Genomic DNA, 20,614 nt, shown 5'->3' with positions numbered 1-20,614 from the left:
CCGTTTGCCTCAAGCTGCCTCAGGCTGCCCGTGTGCCTCAAACTGGCTGTCTGCCTCAAGCTGCCTCAGGCTGCCCGTGTGCCTCAAGCTGCCCGTGTACCTCAAGCTGCCCGTGTACCTCAAGCTTTCTCAGGCTGCCTGTGTGCCTCAAGCTGCCTCACGCTGACCATGTGCCCCAAGCAGCCTCAGGCTGACCATGTGCCCCAAGCAGCCTCAGGCTGACCATGTGCCCCAAGCAGCCTCAGGCTGACCATGTGCCCCAAGCAGCCTCACGCTGTCCATGTGCCTCAAGCTTCCTCACGTGCCTCAAGCTGCCTCACGCTGTCCATGTGCCTCAAGCTGCCTCACGTGCCTCAAGCTGCCTCACGCTGTCCATGTGCCTCAAGCTGCCTCACGCTGTCCATGTGCTTTACACTGTCTATGGGCCTTAAGCTGCCTCACATTTTCTATGTGTCTGAAGCTGCCTCAAAGCCCATGATACCTATGTCCTGTTCCCCAAAGTACTTCACATTGTTTGTGTGCCTGAAACTGCCTTACAATGTTCAGGTGCCCCAAGTTACCTCCCAGCATATGACGATGTGCCTTTAACCTATTCTTGTTGGTGAAATTGTGCTGTTTTGGGGCTCTGAGACGACGAGGATGTAGTTGTAGTTAACAAGTTTACAGTATGTAACGTTTGTCCTATTTTCAGGTGTGTTTTGTGTGACTGTATGAATTACTGTGACTCCCACTGCAAAACCTGGATGTTTCTTTGCCAGTCAGGGAGTATCAATTTATGTCATGATGGGACTGTGTCATAAAAATAATCTTAACTTTTTATTCTCACTCGTTGTGTAGCAGGTTCATTTTGGCCAGTAGGTGATACCTCTGAGTTTCGGGAGAGCAGTTTTGTGTTTCAGTGTTTGTGATTATGTTCCTATGGGCTCTCGTGTGGATATTACATGTAACTTTGCCAATCATTTCTGAAAGGACAGCATTAGGTCAAAGGTGCATCGCATGGGTAGTATTTGTTACACACTATGAAACTGGGCCTCAAATACTATTTCCTCATAATTGTCTAAAATGTATAAATTTACTGTGGCGTTGAAAGATCACCTGCATTTGTCATAGAATTGAAACAGCATGTCCTTGTGAACATTAAAGTGCACGAAAGAGAGTCAGGAAAAATGTATTCGTCCTTCTTTTCACTGCCTTTTATGACCTGACTGACAAATGTATCTGATGTGCTTTTACTGCCATTTAAAGTCAAATGTAGTAGTTTACTTGCACCATCTATATTTAGCATTCATACTATTAAGCTGTAAATGCAAATTCCATCATCTTTTATGAATTGTTATGCCAAACTGAAGAAGAGAGCAGCAAATAAACAAAAGCCACTTACTCTTTTGTTCAGCAGTTTGAACACTCATAATCGCAAAGAAGGCCATACTGTTTATGACTGTGGCCAAGACATATTGGCATTTGTTTTAAGTTTGAACAGAGAAGCAAGCAAAGCTAAGGATACACAACCTCTTTTGTGGATAGTGGTGGCAAAACATCTTTTTTGAGGGATACTGTCAGCACATGGCTAATTTAAATGGCATTACCCTCCCAGTAATGAACATTGCACGTATGCAATGTGTTATCTTTACATAATCTTAGCCATAAACCTAATGCTTTGGTACAACCCCATTCCCACAACTAGGATAAAGTATGGTGTAAACCATAAAATAAGCTTTCATAAAAATTGTTGCTATCTTTCTAGATTTAATTATTGATGAATTGCAGAATTATTTGTTAGTTATTAACATTTAAAGTTAAAATAAGATTAACTAAGACGACAACCAACCATGTACATCTTGAGCTTAATTTATTTGAAACAGTGAGCAAATGTAAATCTTGGCTACAAAAACGGTTTAAAAGGAATTAGAGAAACAATATCAATATGCTGTACTGCAGAGCACAAACTATGTGTTTGTACAAAAATAATGTTATTCCTTTCGGGCACAACTCAACAGTACTCATTTTCTCAACTTTGGCACAACGAAAGGCTGGATGTGCATTGCTGGAGTTTGAACATGTGATCTGCTGTTCACCCACAAATGTCTGAAGTGCATTCCCAATGTATTTAGTTTATTAGGTTAACCACAAAAAGTACGAACAGCTACGTTCTGTTATGATAGGTTTTTGAAGACAAATTTGCGAAAAGAGATATGTTCTTATACACAGACACCACCCAAGGGCAATTGTTTGGCACTCCATGTTAATACCGTTGAGCCTCTGTGTTGCACCTGTATAATTGTCTGGTGTTTTATGCTCTATCTTCTTGATAATATGCCTTTTTGCCGAGCTCGTGCAGTAACAGTGGGAAATTGTCGATTTGCCAATGCAGTGTGCTATATTAAAAATTCAGATCAAAAGCACACAAAGTACATTACCTTTTACTGCACATGTTGTGCAGGTCCAGTCCAAGTGTATTTCAATATTGTTTGCATGTCTCCATGTATATATAACAATATTGACGCTCTAGCCTTGGAACTGTGTTAGTCACGGTAGCTGCTTTCAGAAACCAATGTCTAATGGAGGTTTACATTTTCAGTTCGTCTTTGAAGATCTAGTCCTTTTCCATCACCATGACTTTCAGACACTTCATCTTGATTATGGCTTCTGCTGTCCACAATTTAGAAGTAGAATAATGGATTAGAGTCTGTACCAAACAATCTTGAAGTAAACCAAATACCTATGCATTGAGGCAAAGCTTCTAAGATGCGGCATGGTCTGCATCAGAAATGTTATCAAGTGCTTGAGGGATTTATATCTGAGTAGAGCTGGAAAATGGTAGATGAAATACAAATGTTTTAATACCTCAGTGGTAGAAGTACAATAGAGCTAATGGATATATAGCAAATGGGTATTTTTGGACATGGCATCTTGGAGTTGGACATGCTGGGTAAGCCTCAAGACTAGTATTTAGAAGTTCTACAAAAGATTATGTCTGCATAGTGTTTTGTTCTTGTCTAGAGCCATAGTGACAAAATCTGTGGCAGGGTTAAAGACATCCTGGGGCTGACCCATGCAAGTATTGTTAGTGTTAAAGCAAAGATAGTGGGTCTGGCATGCCTAGTCTTGTTGATATCTAAGAAACAGTTTTTCTGCTGGATACTTTGAGCTGCCGAGTTCACCTTTTTGAATATTCTCCAGGCATCAGATTGGTTCTGGAAACTTTTCAGCCGTATCTCTGCACGCTAGTAGGTGGCACCTTGCGGCTTTACACCTATGCCATTCTGTTCTGGAAATGACGTGCGGAGCACAAACAGGCACCAGTCCTGTACTCTGATGTCAGTTCTTTCCACGCCACGTATGCGGAGCCGGAGCTCTCTCGTGTTCCAGAGACACTTTACCTTGATACTTCACGAAATTTCCTACAGTGTGCAAAGGAGGTCTTCCCCTAAAATGACAGGCTTTAAGCCCTGTCACAAGCAAATGTCTGTGATAGATCCCCATCAGGTGTGCCTGTGGTGTTTGGGGTCGAGTTACAACTCCAAGGTTTGCAGTGCGTTGATAAATCCGAAAGAGATCCAGGACCACAAGGCAAACTTTACATCTCCAAGCATAAGAAGACTCCTTGCAGAGACAGCTCTAAGTCATTGTCCAAGGTTTGGTCCTGGTCCCACTCAAGACATCGTACAAGCTGCTCGCAAGGTCAGCCTTTCTCATGATCCAAATCTTCCGGTCAGTCCTAAAAGGAATGTAAGAAATCAAAGCGTGAATCACCCCTTGCGTGCTACTCGCATTCATCTGAGCAGTGGTTGGCACCATGCATCTCAGTCTCATTCCCAGATTCCGCTGACTTTGGTGCCGATCCCACAACTGGGTCAGGCACAATCTGATATTCCGAGGCCATCAGCTACTCCATAACAGATTGTAGAGTTCTGCTCACCCATGCAGAGAGGTCTTCTACCTGGAGTACTGCTGGCAGGTTAGGTGTCTATGCCAGTTAGACCCTCCGAGCCCATTACAAAGCCTCTATCTCCAGTCCAATCCCCAGCTCTGGTGCCACGGTCCACGTTGGTCCCTGTAACTTTGACGCTGGATGAAGAGCTACCCATAGTACTTTCTGACTCATAGACCGCCCTGGTCTAACCTCAGCTGACACCGCGCCTAATGACAGTTGAGGTGTTGCTTTCTCTGTTTGCTGTGTCGCCACCACAGGGCTGACTACACTCCCTACATTCACTTTTCGTCTGGAACTCGGATAATGATTATGATGAGTTCGCTCAGCCCTACCTTGGCGACAGCTGGTATGATTACTTGCAGGAGGCTAGTGGCCTTTGCACCTCCCCTGAAACAGGCATTCTCTCATCCCCTGGACCAGCCACAGATGAGACCCATTCCTACCCCACGATAATGCGCAGGGCAGTTGAAGCCCTTGACCTCCTGCTCTCCACCTTGGAAATAAAGACTAATGTATTGGCAGAGGTTTGTGGTTGCCAGATCAGCCCTGTTTGTTCAAGTCTCCTGTTATGCGATTGTTGAAAGGATTACAACATTTGTTTCCTCCCTTCCCCTTCGTCATGTCACAGTGGGACCTTAACTTGGTTCCCACCTTTCTAATGTGCATTTCATTTGAGCTGCTTTACAGCAGTGTCTTGTGGTCCTTATCTTTAAGACAGTGATGCGGTTTGTGAGTGGGATTCAAGCCCTCTGTGTCAACCCGCCCTACACCACCTTCTTCCCAGATAAACTGATTCTGTGGACTCGGTTAAAAGTTGTGATGCTGTTCCATGTTGGTTACCCCATCACCCTGCTGGCGTTCTATGTTCTGCCTCACCCCTCTAAGGAGGAGATGAGACCTCATTGCTTCTTCATATATGATACCAAAGTCCACTGAGTGGATGATCAGATGTTTGTGAAGTTGGCTAGAGCCAAAAAAGGGAAGAATCTGCAGCAGAGAACTGTCTTCCTCTGGATCGTGTGCTGTATTAAGATCTGCTTACCCAATGGCTACAAAGCAGCCTCTGGATGGACTGTGTGCTCATTCTACCTGGGACAAAGCTGCTACCACTGCATTAGCACACAGAGTCCCTGTCTTAGACATTTGCCAGGCGGCTACGTGGACATCCCTCCATACATTCATGAAGCTCTATTGTCTCGACTGTTAGGTTCTCTGAGAGCAGCATTTTGCATGTTCGGTCCTGCATGACTTTCTCCTTTGAGTCCATCCACAGACCCACATGCAAATAGGTACTGCTTTCGTGTCTATTCAGAAAGTGAGGAATCTGCTCAGAAGAACAAGTTACTTACCTTTGGTAACATTCTTTCAAGTAGAGACTCTATTTAGGCTTCTCGATCCTCCCCTCCTCCCCGTTCTGTGATTGCACTCCAATCCTTTAGAATCCGAAGTCTAGGACTCTGCACACTGGTCATGGCCATTTAGTTTCGGGCTCTGCGTCTGAGAGCGTGGACAGTCTCGAAAGCAACTGGTGTCAGCGTTCAGGAATGGCACCTATATAGGCTCCGCACATCATTTTCAGCGTGAAACTTCATCAGTGTGGAACTTTTTGGTGCCACCTAGCAGTGCGCAGAGATACTGCTGAAGTTTCTGGATCCAATCTGACACCTGGGGAATATTCAAAAGGTGCACAATCTGTGTCTAGATGGACCTTTTACCAGAAAAGGCGTTACCAAAGGTAAGTAACTGGTTCGATCAGACCCAAAGTTAATGTGCCCACTATGAAACAAGGCTGAGGATGCACAGAAAGAAATACTGTTGATGGAAGTGAGCAGAAATATGTAAGCCAGTCCACTACAACAGTGTCACGTGCAACACATACACACTGACATCATTTTCCAGCCACAAAATACTCACCAAGGTGTGCTCTGGTGGACTGTGTTTGAGATACGTTGACTGTCACCCTGTGTGTGCTATTTGATCTCTGGAATTGGTGCTTCCCATCAGTTGATGTCAGTATGCATCCCTGATTGCACTGGCAGCTGCACCCACATTCTTCCTGGAGAGTGTATCAGATTTATTTAAATCCTGATTCACGCTGTAGAAGGTAACCCTGCCCTCCTGTTGCTTATTAGATTCAGGAGTTGGTATTGTGTGTTCAGATTCTTACATCTGCTTTTAACTGCCTTCTTTTTTCTTTCAAACAAATATTAAACATACCCAGCCCAGAATTCTGTTAAGGATTGAATTATAGCCTATTTAATAGGTCTCGAGATCTAGACTATATTTTCTGCAATGCTTACTGTTGCTGATTTTTTTGAAGCAGTAATAAGAGTGCCTGGTAATGATATCGTTTTTTTGTTTTTTTTTGCTATGGTCTCCATCTAGAATTGGTTGGTTCCGTTTTAACACTTTAACAATCTGATCCTTTAGTGCATATTCCTGAACCTTGGTGCCTAGAGGACAGCCTCCCCCTCACCTGTATACAGTTAAATGGTATCCTAAATTGTTCTTATTGCCACCTGGGTATAATCCTGAATACCAATTTATGATTGTCGATTTCCTTTCAAATCTGCTATCTAATGGTTATGTACTACTTTGTGTAGAACAGCACACCTGTCTGATTGCTCTCCCCACCTTACAGTACAATCCGCCTACTTATATGTGAAATTATGATAGGGAAATGGAATGGTAACATTTGAGAGGCATGTGTGAGAGGACAAGGAAGGGCGTATGGTGGTGGCGGGGTTAGCCTGAAGGGACGTTCTTTGGACAGAGTGTGATATAGGGAAGATGAGTAGGAAGGCAAGAGACCTGAATCTTGGGGGCATGTTGAAGTGCATGTATGGTGGTGCAAATGATGAGGAATATGGCATGGAGGTATCGGGTGAATAAGGCAGTAGGGTGAAAGAGAAAATGGGCCTGGCAAGAAAACAAGGAGGATAGTTGTAACACTATGTCAAATAAGCAGTTAAGGTGGAAGTGAAGGTCTTGAGTGGTGATAGAGAGAGATGAAGTGCTTGTGAGGGTGCTGTTTGATTCAAGAATCCACATCTGAACTTTGACGCGTTTGACGGCCATCTATTCCCTGCTTTGGCACAAACAGAAAGACATGACTGTGCAGCGAGAGCAGTCAAGTAAAATCACAAAAGGATATGCAAGCATCATGGAGGTGCAAACTGAAGCAACTAAGACAGGACGTAGTAAGTCACAATGCAGTACACAATGTGTTACTTGGTGTGAAGTTATCCCACTGGCCAAGAGGGTGCTGGAAGGGACTGATGAGCACAGTGGACAAGTGAGCAGATCACCAGGCCTTTTGCAAGCTGGGCCCAGATGTGTAATAAGCATTTCATATAACTTGCAAGTTATAAGATAAAAATGTAAATCTGTGCCCAATCCACAGACCTTTCCGGTGAGAGATCCTGGGTTATACCAAACAGACCTAGTGTACACAACTAGATCCTTCAAAAATGGCAGAAACATTTTAGAATAAAGTATAATCAATCTACTGTATTATTATTGTATATTATGTTATTAGGCGTGAAAACGTATATCATTGTTTACATCCAGACAGTCGCCACATGCTTCGCTCTACAATGGAGAGACTAGATCCAGCAGTTAAAAGATAATTCAACATGAACTGGTATTCTTTCTCACAGTAAGATCTAGCTCAAGTCTTACTCCACTATCACTTGTGGTTCAGTGCCACCTCCATCTCAGAAGAGGTGTGACTTTCCTGATGGTATCACCCATAGGACCCTCGGGTTCCTGGGACATGAATATTCTTTAAATTCTGTTGCAGAGGAGGCTAAAAGGGGCAACCAATCTGCCCAAGGTTGAAGGTTTGTGTTATATAAGGGAAATGTTGATCGTCTATGCTTCTCTGAAATTGCTTAACTAAGGCGAGGGGCACAGATAGTGGGATGGTCTTTGTTATTATTTTAAAGAGAAATTATTACTGCATTGGATAGTGATAATGTGTCTCCTGGCTCTACTCCCCAGAGATTGTCCAGATTTTATATAGAGTTTAATATTTCCATGGAGCCTTTTGCTTAGGGCCTTCAATATTGGCTGATAACTGACCAGAGGGCATGATTCACCCAGCATTATATAGGTTGAGTGGAAGTCTGAATTAGGACAGCTGGAACCTTCTTCCACGGGTACCAACTTAACCGATAGACAGTATCACCAGGGAACCGTATCTTTGTGTACATTGGTTCACTTATCAGACAAGCTTCCCCCTGCTATTATGTCTCTTAATAAAAACAGCAGCATAGTCACTTTTGCATAATGTGTGGTAAACCACATTCAGGGCTTGTTTAAAGCCCACATGATCCAAGGCTTGAGTTTGTTAATACAGCAGGATGACAATGGAGACTAAGAAGTTTTAAAGTGATACAAGATTACAGTGTTAAACCATACAACCAAATTCCCAAGTATTAAAAGAATATGAATCATTTAAGAACACTGTGAAAAATGGCTTACCGGTTAGGAAAAATAAAACACCGTTTTTCAAAATTCTCCATATTGCAAATAGTATTGAGCAATCCAAAATACCTGCTTCATTTATTTAATGTTTGATCACTCTCCGCTCAGGAGGAGTTACACATTGGAAGCTTAATCTGGTCATGACTGGGCAGAAACGAAAAGTCCTTACTAAAATGTGTTCAGAAATGGCTAGTTGCTCCACAAAGTGAGCCTGTAGTTTGAAATAGTCACCTGGCTCAGGTAGACTGAGCAGCTGATCTTTGACATGGCCCCATTTGAGGCTACATGAGATTCAGGCATTCTCACAGAGAAGATGGTTATTGCTTTTAGCTATCATGACCATTGTTACAATATTTTGCATTTTGCTGTTAATGGTTGCCAGTGTTTAGTTGTAATTTGACACCATTTGAAGCAAACTGTTCTTGTTGTGTGACTGATGAGCTGAGTAACATCTGAAATCTGGTCACATCCCCCACTCAACACCCACCTCGTGATGTACAATACAACGTACTTGCACGTTGTACTTTTTTCAAGATATTTGGCTTATTATAGACATGAGACGAGGGACCAAACTACCAGACTTACTGTGGAGGTACCATATTGTTGAGTAGAGCAAGTGTGTTAAATCTTCAGCATCTACTGTTAGTGTGCACATTTCAGCATGATTATGGCCTATCGTCTTGTTTCATCTTTCCACAGTAGACTACTATTGAAAGTTCAGTGATTTTTCTCTCACCCTAGCTGTTCTTCCATGGCAGATTTCACCAGGAAAAACCTCTTGAAATTTATAAACGGAAAAAGACCTGTAAAGCTGAACATTGTCATTTTTGAACGATAAATATCAAATTCACGTGATTAACCTTTTTTCCAGGGTCACAAAATAAAGGTACTTACCACACTGAGGTTCCTGTATTCAACTGGTGCAATAATTGCCACTATTATCTCGACCACCGCGTCACCACGGCCTCAGCAGTCTGCACATATAGGTGTGCACCACCTCAATGTCGTCTTTGATCTGAAGAGTTGAGCCAGGAAAACCGGGATATGGGTTTTGGAGCTAGCTTTTAGATGATCCTATGCCGGCTATGAGTTAGAGTGACAAAACAATTCTGCTTAGGAGCTTGGGTGCAGTTACTATGACGTGACATGATATAGGGAGATTCTGACCTCTGACATTGTCTTGTCATGGAGACTGGATGAATAAGGAAACTAACATGCTGGAATATACTCTGACGGAGGGAGATCTTCAGAAGGTAGATCAAGTGGCAGAACACTTGTTAATTTGCTATTCAATTTAAACCACCCCCTTTCTTGTATTTGAATTTCACATTTTTTGTGCACTTACGTTTTTCGTTTTTCCAAATGTGTTTTCCTAATAAAATGCCACAGGCAAATTAATTTATAGTCCAGGGCAATTTCCAACAGCCCTATCCTGAATTAGAACAATAGCCAACAGCTATATCCTGAATTATATGTGCACACTTATCCTGGGTGCAAGTTTTCCTTAACAGGATTGCTAGTAGACCAACTGAGCATGTCAATAGCTGCCAATCCAATGTTGTGTAGTATTGAGTTATACTTTGACCTGTGTTTGCCACAGAGAGATAGATACCTGGATCAAGTTAAAAATGTGCTGGAATTCTCCATCAAGGTATGCTACATTACTGTATGTTGTAAGTGATGAGTTGTTGATGTTTCAGAGGTGATGGTGGTATGTACTTTAGTTGGAACGTTGTTCTGATTTAGGCATGTTTTACAGATGAGAAGAGTGAGTGCATGCACCCTCTTAACTGTGGGCCCGCCGCACATGGTCCTCATGGCTGGCTGTACCTCCGATGAGTAAGCTATGACACAAATCCTGAAACAGTATGTCTGTTGCAATTGCTGTAAGTCTGGGTCTATGCTGATATATATATATTTTCTATATCTGTATATGGTAAATTTACATACAAATAATCTAAATGAAATTTACTTTTATAGTCCGTGATTATCATGAAAACCTGATATGGATGCATACCTTCTGGACCTAAGCTAGATACCCATACGCCTGAATAGTTTATATAAAACATTCCTGTATGCCACTACAATCGCGTCAAAAAAGTGGATTCATAATGCCTTAAATGCTCTGCCTAATTGCATGTTGGTTATAAGAGTAGGTTGACTGTCGTAGGTAATTTTCTCCTATGAGTCAGCTGTGTTTATATGTGATAGTGTCATGAGTAGTAGCAGTACTAGCTCAAAGCATGTTTTCTTAAAGACCAGCTTCTGTTAGTGATTCTAAAACTGCTTTCATGTTAGGAAATCTGTCATTGATAAAAAAAAAACAACAACAAAAAAAAACTGGACCCTCATCTTTTATCATAACCTGTGCATGGTTCCCCTTATCAATATTATAAGGCTCCGCTTAGTACTTCTTTTTTCAGAGTGTAAGGCTGGCCATTTATTATGTGTGTCTTGGGTCTCTCTTGGTGTAGATTGCAATACGTCAGTACCATGTTCATGCTAAACTACGAAGTCAGCACCAAAAGAGTTGCAGTTCAGTGTGTAAGCCACTGAAATGGACGTCTTGCACTGAAGACATTGGGTATTGGTGACTTTGCCATTTTACTGACTTATATGTTGAACTACAAACTTGTGAAGCATATTTTTATAGATCAGCTTGAAAATTGTCAGCTTTCGTTGTGCAGATTTCAGTTGAACTGAACCATGGATTCGGAAGAATGTTGGATGTTTGTTATATTTTGAAAACACTGGAAAGGTTATAATTTGAAAGGAACTGAAAAGAAATTTTACCTAGTATAATATTCTTAAGTTTGGCTGTTTTAAAAATATAGTTTCAATAGGATTGAAATTTAAAAGTTTTTCTTGATAATATTCAAGTTCTCTTTTTCAGACGATGGGCAAAGTTTTAATAAGAATTTTAGATTCACAAGGCCATTTGGACATATTGTTTCTAAGGTTAAGATTTCTTAACATTTTAGAATATAATGTCTGAAAGCTTTAAAAATTGCTTTAGTTCAAGTACTTGTACAAAGATTATGTTAAATAGAATATAGTAATTCTTTGAAATATGTAGTCAGATTTATAAGTAAAGTGAATGTGATGAATCACAAGTAGTCAGTTGTATCCATGGTAGGGTAGTATTTCAATTTTTATTAAACTTTTTTATACTGTACATTTCACAAGTATATCAACGTTCTTCTGTTCAGCCATAGCTTCTCACTGTTTGTTCTAATTTGAGGGTACTGAGAAGATTGCCATAGGTGTTAGTGACATTACCCTATTGAATGTCGAATATCTAATTCCAATTTTCAAGATTTTTGTTGGTTTTAGGTAAATTTGTGTATTTATTTTCATAACGATTCCATATTTCCAAAGGTTGTAGTTGCAATTTTTCTTTTAATTCCAAATCTAGTGGCACTTTTCAACTATACTGATCTTGATGAGTGCATTGATTGCTTCACTTATTCTCATTAAAGTAATTTTTCTTGTTTATGTATTTTTTCACAATAAACACAAGTACTTCAAGTAATTCTATTAGATCCACTTTTACTTGTGGTTTGTTTGGGAAAGGTGTTCTTCTTTGACAGTTGAGCAGTGGCAGTCAGTGAAAAACCTTAATCAAACGAAGGAAGACGACAAACGCGGTCTCCACGCCAAATATATCGATAACGATACCTCAATCAGTCCTCACACTGCTCGGCTCGTGAGAAACTCAACTCAAGCTAAGAGAGTCTGCCGAGTTTCCCTTCACCGATGCCGCCGCTTGACTCATGAGTATCTCATTTCCTTAAGCCCGGCTGTTCCCCTGTTCATCCGTACGTTATACCTATTTCTGGAATTAAACTGGATAATAAAGCCCACTCGGGGCAGTGTCAGGCTCTTTCTACATCGCGTACTGAACGAGGATTGTTTATTTAGTAATTGACAGTGTATGCGGCCAAACGCGGGACACTTCCGACTAGGCACGAGAAATCAGCCTTAAGATACTGAGTTTCACCGTGACCTGAATGGTCCCACAGTTTCTGTCCACTTTTAAAACAAGACTTCAACATTATATCCACGTTAGTCGTTATCACACTAGAAGAATACCGATGGTACAGTCCTGAAGAAGACACAGTTCACGTGTCGAAACGCGTCGACAGGAAACCATCTCTTTTTATATTGTTTAATGAAATTTTAAACATGAGAAATTATGTATATTTACAATGAAGTTTGCATTTCCCTGAACATTGTAATACATTTTTACCGTATGATATTTTATGTAAACCTAAAAGAAATTAAAACTAAGTTTATCAGCGAAAGCAGTTGTCCAATGTTCTTGTAGATACCCGTATCTGCATTTGTACACGCTAGTTACTAATGTGCATGCCTGGGAATTCTTGTTCACATATACTTTCTACCCTGACCCAGGATTGCTATTTGCACCAGGGGGCCTCTGTTGTTTTACATAGCAGTCAGTGTTAATGTCGTTTACTGCTGAACACCATTTTGTGGTTTTTACTTCCTTTCCCTAAAATCTTATTAACAAACAAATACTTTCTCATCAATATGCAATGACTAAGTATACTTTTTGAGGCTTGCTTTTTCAGATTGTTTTTCATTTTTTTAAGGGTTTATCTTTTTTTCCTCTTTATTATGCTTTCACATTACGGAGCTTGTATTTTAAAAGTGAGTAGCGGTGAGTTTTCTTTTATTTGGTGGCTTAATGGGACTTGGGCATTGCCGGGAGGTTCCATTCTGGATTGGAAAAATACAGAGTGAGATGGAGATTTCCTCCTATAGCAGTACATGGCCTTATCCTGAGTGTCGTAGAAATGTTAAAATCCGATTTAAACTGATGGTGCCCAGTTTCAAATTGCGTGCTCACCAAGCGATACCTGGAGGAAATTGACCAACTACAGCATTACAGAAATGGAAGTATCATATGATAATACAAGTATCAAAGACATTTATTTATCTTCATTGTTTTCCATTTCTGATGGAAATAGTTTGAATCTAGCCCAAAATGTTGTGTTAGGCCAGGCAACAACATTTGTCCCATATGTGTTTGTGACCCTTCTTAACTCCCAACGTTTGATTAGTTCATAAATGAATGGTATAAATTTAAATTTCTTTTCAGTGGCAGTGTTCTCCCTGATATTTGCTATGATATTGGGAAGGCACGTCTCTCAGGGGTGGTGTACGGGAAACTGGTAATAGAATGCACATATTCAGCTATAATTTTGCTTGCTTTATTGATTGTAGGTTTCCATGTATATAGTTAAGAGCACATAGACTGAAGCGAGAAGCATATGCAGCCATTACTTAATCACTGACACATGCAGCCCAAAAATCTAATTGCAGTAATGAACCAAACAGTATTGATTTTTTATTTGCTACTTTTGAATGAACAAGGAATTTGTTCTCACCTTCACCAGGCATATGGCTGACATCCAGACTTCAAAAAATAAGGCTAAGGCACGGTCATTAGATTTACTATAAACCACAGTAATGTTGGTCATTGTAAATTGCAGTTGCTATCATTGCAGGCTGGTTGTGAATGAGAGCTACAAGCTTACACTAGATCCAGAGAGCAGAGGGAACACTAATACCATTACTAGATCCCCCTCTAGAGAGTACTGCCTCCACTTTTCAAGCCAGCATGGTATTTGCTTTGCTGTTGTACCTAGAGGTTGGTGCGCAAGGGGCATGTTTATGTCGCTGGGAGGAGAATGACCTATGCTGGAGGCATTCATCTTTTGGGGTGAACGTTCTAAAATGTTCTGAAGCCGTTCTTCAGGCAAGAATATGGCTAGGCCTAGATGGAAGCGATGATGTGATAAGTCTACAGTTTCTCCAGTTGATGGTATAAGAGCAGGCCATTGAGGTGGAGGGACTGTATTTTCACCCTGTCAACAAGTTTGGATATGCCCATGACATGTATACTTTTTAGACACTCTCACCAGGAATCGTCTGGTCTGGTCCTGTGTCATCTGATGAGAGCAATTGTCCTCTGCAATCACAGCATCTGTAATATTGATAATGTAGAGTTGAACAAGTAGATCTTTGTGTCTCTTAACGATTGGTAGTGATTGTGAACCGTATTATTTTAGATCTGCTTTGCCACTTCAGCTACTTAGGTGACTGGCAAAACTCCTAACTTTAAAATCTACTCTCCGAGTACTCTGTAATTATAATTTACAAGATAATTTGCTTCCATGACCTCAATAAAATGAGGCTTTGACAGCTGAGGCATTCCCAGCTGTCAGCACTATTTTCTCATTATTATGGTCATGCTGGTTCCTAACAAAATTGGACACAAGTGAAGTAGTCACTAAGTAAGAGTTTCCTGACGTCCTCCTGTGTGTGCCCTGTTTTTTATGCTGCAGTGTGATGATCTAACACAACCCATTAAGTATGTAATTGAATCCTTGAATTCTGACCTGTCTTATTTTTTGTTTGCAACAGAGAATATTAAACCAAAGCACATTGTGAGCCATGATAGCTCGGACAGTGATGATGAATCGCAAGGACCTAAAGGTAAAACTGTGTTTTGGGGGGCATTTCATGCTTTAAAGAGATGTCGATAAATGTATGATGTGCTGTTGTTTTGTTGGTGCACTGTTCTTTGTTCCGTATTCTGGTGGATTTATTGCTTGCAGATAGGTTTTCTATTGTTGAATTACCAGATTTTCATGTTAATTTCACTCTCCTTGGCTCACAGCAAACTACACACATTTTACTGTTCTACTGTTATTGAAATGTATATTATGTATCCTATTTCCCTTGTGAATAATAAACATATATCTTCATTGCAAAGCGTGCCATTTTGTATTGCTTTTGTTTTTAATAGGGATAAAAATAGTTTAACAAATGTGAAGTACACTTTTGAAGTGTGGAGTGCTTTCCTGTAGGTCTTGGACATTTTCAGTATTTCGTAAGGTCTTTTGCTCCATGGATTTGGATGGTTCTTCCCCATCTGGCAAAACAGTACTTACTGTAGATCTGTACATAGGTATTTCTGCTTCATTTCTCCAGTTTCATAGATCTCTAAATCACATGTTACTATTACCCATGTCAGTGGTGCTCGTTTTTATCAACCATGTAATAATAAAATATTGAGTCAGTAATACTGTATTTTGAACCTGTAATCCCAAGTCAATTGGATTTTCATCGTTTTATTTATTTACATCTTCTGGCATCGTAATGCTGACAAACACCTCCAACCATCAGGTAATCTGTGTAGAGAATTGTACAGCTACAGAGACACAATTTAGCAACCTTGTGGTGTTATAAAAGAAATAAAAACCTGCCAAGTGGGTAAATCCAGTGGAGGTAGGTGTACACTGCAGCAAGAAAAAAGCTATGCTCTACCAGTTGTAGCACAATGATAGCCAAAGTAAAAATAGGACAAAACCAGATTGCATCTTTAAAATGCCGGCAAAAGACTCACAAAACTACTAGCAGTTATTTTCTCTGCCTAGTCGTTCCTCTTCAACGAAAGCAAGTCACTCCTTTTACAGCACCTTATGTAGTGATAGAATACACTGAAAGAGGTTTGCACTGAAGACGTCTCTCCACACTTTCCCACAAGCTGTATGAGAAACGGTAACACCATGAGTAATCTTGAGAATATCTGAAGTTAATATTTTCTTTGCACCCATAACAAATACTCTGCTAACTGAAACATGATGGTGTACTCCACATTCAGAGATTATATTTTGTTATAAAAAAGTATGATAGGTTACGTAAAATGATGTGTTCAATACTTAGAAAAGGATGCTAGGTATAGGGCTATCTGTTCCATAAGCTACACCATGGTATAAAACGTTTTCATACCTGTCTTTAATAGTTGTTGCAAAGTACAGTAAACTTTACTGGAAGTGGATCATTTTTTACTGGAAGTGGATCATTTTACAGATTGACTGAGGTACATTAAAGCAGAGGTGCCCAGTGTTGAGTTAAAAGGGGAGCATCTCGGGTGGATTTTCAGAATACCCCCAAGGATACATTTACATAGAATTAGTGTATGTGGGATATATTTGCTGATTTTCCGCATAGTCTGTCACTCAAGGTTTTTGTTTGTAATAGTACAATATACAATTAGTTCAGAATATTTTCAAACATGTATTATAACATTGTATGGTATCACACGAGGCCAGTCCAAATAATGATAATACAAGCAGTGAACATATGGACACAGTTAACCTGTGGTTTATTACCTTTCAACCATTTTAACCTTCCTGACCAATCTAATTACTGATATCTCTTTATGATGTATAGAAAAGATCTTTTAGTTACATACAGCCTATCTTAAATATGTTATTCTTGCTCAAGCACAGTCCGCCCAACCTCCTTTACCCTTTCTTTATGGTTGTCATTTATCCCAATCTTATTATAATTTATAATTATTTCAAAGTAGAATTCAGTTGTTGTAACTATAGCTCACATTGCCCAGAGCAGGGGAGGAGGGGTGCGTTCTTTTGTTTTTGATGACTGGACAGCAAGATAGCATCCCAGTCCCTTAGTGGCTTACTAGCCGTTGTTGGTCTGCTTAAACGTAATGACTTCAGTCTCACCTGTGATCCATTTTTGTACAGCTAGGAGCCACTGTTTGATATCAGGCTTTGACTGCCTTCAAGTACACGGCTATATTATGTTTCTCTATAATCAGGGATAAGTAAATAAACGTAATTATGTTCTTGGCTTGTTTTGGTTTTCTCAAAAGCCCTAATAAACAGAGGACACAGGGGAGCCTCTATTCATTTGTCTCTCAATTTTGCAATGAGGGGCACAATCGAGGTCCATTATTGTCTGATGCGTGGGGGGCTCCTAGGCAATGTAAAAAAAATGTTTCATCCATCAGGATTTATAAAGCGCAGCTGATCTCCTGATAGAGTATCAAGGTGCTTGCAGGCCCCGGAGGCATATTCGAAAAGCCAGGTCTTGCGGGCCATTTAGAATTTCTGAAGTGAGGCGATGGTCTGAAAGTGCATCGGAAGGCTGTTGCAGGTCTTTGATGAGATGTGGGAGAAGGAACTTCTTTCACTTCTGCTTCTGGATTTTGCGGGAGTATGGTCAAGTGAAAGGGAGGAGGAGCGTAGTCTTCTCGATGGTTGGTGAAGTTCAAGTGGCGTTAATGTAGTCAGGCCCTTGGTTGTGTAGAGCCTTGTGTACTTGGGTCATATCTTGAATTAGCATCTCTTTTGTATGAGAAGCATGTGGAATTTCCTGAGGTGGGGTGTGGTGTGGGTCGTCAGGGAAGGCTGAGGATGATTCTGGCTGAAACACTCTGTATGGTCTAAAGTCTCTGTAGAAAGTGTGCTGCGATTTCTACGTAGAGGGCATTTCCATAGTCAATGCGGCTAGTGATGAGGGCTTGTGTCATGGTGCGCCTCATGCATGTGCAGGGGTAGCAACTTCAAGCTAATGAGTAGAGTGAGGTCTTGATACTTAAAGGAGAGACGCGCCATCACTGGCCTGGGAAGCACACCAGGTGTTTATGCGTAGCCAGGAACACTGTGTTCACTCCACAGAGAAAAATGTGGGTTGTTTGCCAGCCAGTACCATATCGACAATCCATTTTTCCAAGGTACAACTCCATACTGGGGCCCTCTACTCGTTCCAGCAGTCCAATAATCAGTATGTTAGTCCTGCATGGTCTGTCTTCTGAATCATTGGCTTTCATTTCAAACAGATTAACTTCTCTTGCAATTGCGCCTGCATGCATTTCAGGTTAGGCTCAGTGGGTTCCACCCTATCAGTCGGCTTCCTGTTATATGTTCATAGCAAGCCCAGGTTTAGGGCATAATGTCAATTTTGGGTTCAAGCGTAGTTGTTTAATGTGAGAAGTTGGCCTGATGTGCAGTGTTCACTATTCTAGTGATCACTATATATCAGTCCAAACAACCCTTATTGATGATTGGTTGTAAGTCAACCTTATAGACCAGCTATCCTAGTAGCATGGATACGAGCAGTCTAAGGCTAAGACTCTAGAGGGCGTGTTAAGCCAGCTGTTTTACCATCACATTACCCCTTGAACACCCAGTGAAAGGACACCACACAAGTGTTATGAAAATAAACAGTGTATTTATTAGAATCACAACAACCCTGTACTCTTTATGAGGACAGGGTGCTAGGCACACAACAAAACTCTTACGAAAATACTTAAGTTGGCACGTTATACACAAATGCCCGAGGGGCACGAAAAACCATATACTTTAAAAGTGGAATGCGAATTACTAGCAGGTAAGTAACAGTTCTAATAGGCTTTGGAATCGCTAGGACTTGACTAGGGAATCGTTAGATTACTACTAGAAGACCTAGGGGACTCGGGTGCAGAGTGTGCACTCTCACGCGGGATGCGGGACAAAGTCTATGGAGGCTAGTAAAGGCAAAGTTAGTGTTCACGGGCGAACCCGACCTGGTAGGAAGAAAACGACAGTGGATCCTGACCCTAGGATAGTGAGGCTATGCTGGGACACCGAAGTGCCGAAGTTACCTAGCCCAGGGGCTGCAGCTGCATAGGTCTGAAAAGACGTCGGGGATCTCGTTGCCGGACCAGGAGCCTGGAAGGAAGAAGTTGCTGGCAGGCGACCAGTGAAGAAAAGTTCGATGGATCCAAGCCTGGATCAAGGAAGAAGGAAACCTGAAAGCAGAGGGGACCAAGTTCTTGAATCACTAGCCAGTGATTAAGTGGGCACCAGGATGGCACCGGGCGAAGTCACCGCAGTCAGGTGAGTGGGCGCTGCTGGGCTCTGCAGTCTCTCGGACCAGGAGGCGTTGTCGGCGACCAGGATGGAGGTGCGAGCTGTCCCACGAAGGTTCTTGCTGTCGACGTCGCTGGACCCAGGATTGGGCAACAAGTCTTGGCAAATGCAAGGCCCACGCGGTGGACCTAAAATGGCGTCTTGGGTGGACCAGGAGGGTCCAGGGTACTTCTCCGATGGAGGGAAGCAAGGGCCAGTCTGGAGCAACCAGACCAGCAGCAGAAATGTCGTCGGGCGTCGTCAGGAAGGCCACAAGCCAGCGGGCTAGTAGCCAAACAACGCGGTGAGCAGCAAAAAGCAGAAGGGCCCCACGCAGATCGTGGAGATGCTGGGGGGCTGCTCTTCGGTGCTGGAGCTGCTCAGGGTGGGGGCTTCTCGGACCCCAAAGCACTCACCAGGAATTCACTCGGCGGGCTTGCTGGAAAGAAGTCGTGCAGTCTTGAAGATGGCCGGTCCCTCGAGGTCTCGTCACACCCACGAATCTCAGCGTGACTGATGATGCAGGTAGAGGTCAGAGGTGCCAGGGAAGCCGGTTCTCGTCGAGCTGGGCAGTCGGATTCCGGAGGAAGGACTTGCAGCAGACCGCAGTGTTCTTAGATGGTGCCTGCGGATGCAGGGTGACTACTCCTTAGTCACAAGGGAGAAATCTTAGGAAGAAGTCTTGAGTTCCTTTCGCAGAAAGTAGTTTCAGGATTCAAAGATGATCTGATTTGGAAGGGGGCCAGTCTCTACCTTTATCCTGTAAAAGGGGGCTGGCACGCGACTAAGTCCTGCCCTAGGGGTGGGACTAGGAGGGGGGTGGTTACACCCACTTCCTTGGCGGGCTTTTCCCCAGCACAGGGTCTGGAGTGACCCTGGAACTGGTTCCAGCCAGCCTATGCACAGTGAGCACCGGGGTGCCACGTGCAGTCACCTTCCTCTAAAGCCCTGCCTACCTACAATACACAAAACCCTGTCTGGGACGGTGCTGGCACCGCCCCTGGCAGGAAACCCTTTGTCCTTATCTCCTGCTCTGGGAGGACTCCCAGCAGCAGGGGGGCAGACTTGTGTCTCGGTGGCAGCATCCATTTTGTGGATGCTAAGGCTCTGTCTGACTTTAACCGGGGTTAGGGGTTACATACATGTCGTGTCCCTCTAGAAGGGTGGAATGCTAACCCCGTCGCCAGAATTGGCGAGGGGTTAGTATTCCAATTCGTATGACACCTTACTCGACATGTTTTGATAAAGCGATACCAGAGTTGGCACATAACCGCGAGGATTATAATGCACTTAAGAGTATATGGTATGCGATATCATGGAAACGGCTAAGGGATAGATCCCGAAAGCCGCAGACAGGCTCAGCTCATGCCAGAGCACCATCTCACACGATTCCAAGCACTCTGCCTTCAGGATTGTTAAGGCCTGCCATAGGAGTGACTGATAGGAGATCTGTGTGTCCATT

At 42.2% G+C, this 20,614-nt stretch overlaps 1 protein-coding gene across 1 annotated transcript in view; it reads left to right on the top strand.

The window, feature by feature from the left end:
* PLA2G4A (phospholipase A2 group IVA) overlaps positions 1-20,614 on the top strand; it is an 875,644-nt gene that overhangs the window by 646,317 nt on the left and 208,713 nt on the right. The window contains exon 13 of the mRNA XM_078642541.1: positions 14,873-14,944. Within this exon, the coding sequence (XP_078498667.1) occupies positions 14,873-14,944 (72 nt within the window). The remainder of the gene's footprint in view (positions 1-14,872; positions 14,945-20,614) is intronic.

The sequence above is a fragment of the Lissotriton helveticus genome, chromosome 1_1 (assembly GCF_964261635.1).
Source record: "Lissotriton helveticus chromosome 1_1, aLisHel1.1, whole genome shotgun sequence".
Classification (NCBI taxonomy): Eukaryota; Metazoa; Chordata; class Amphibia; order Caudata; family Salamandridae; genus Lissotriton; species Lissotriton helveticus.
The sequence above is the reverse complement of the archived record's forward strand: the minus strand, read 5'-3'. Positions and strand labels throughout refer to the sequence as shown.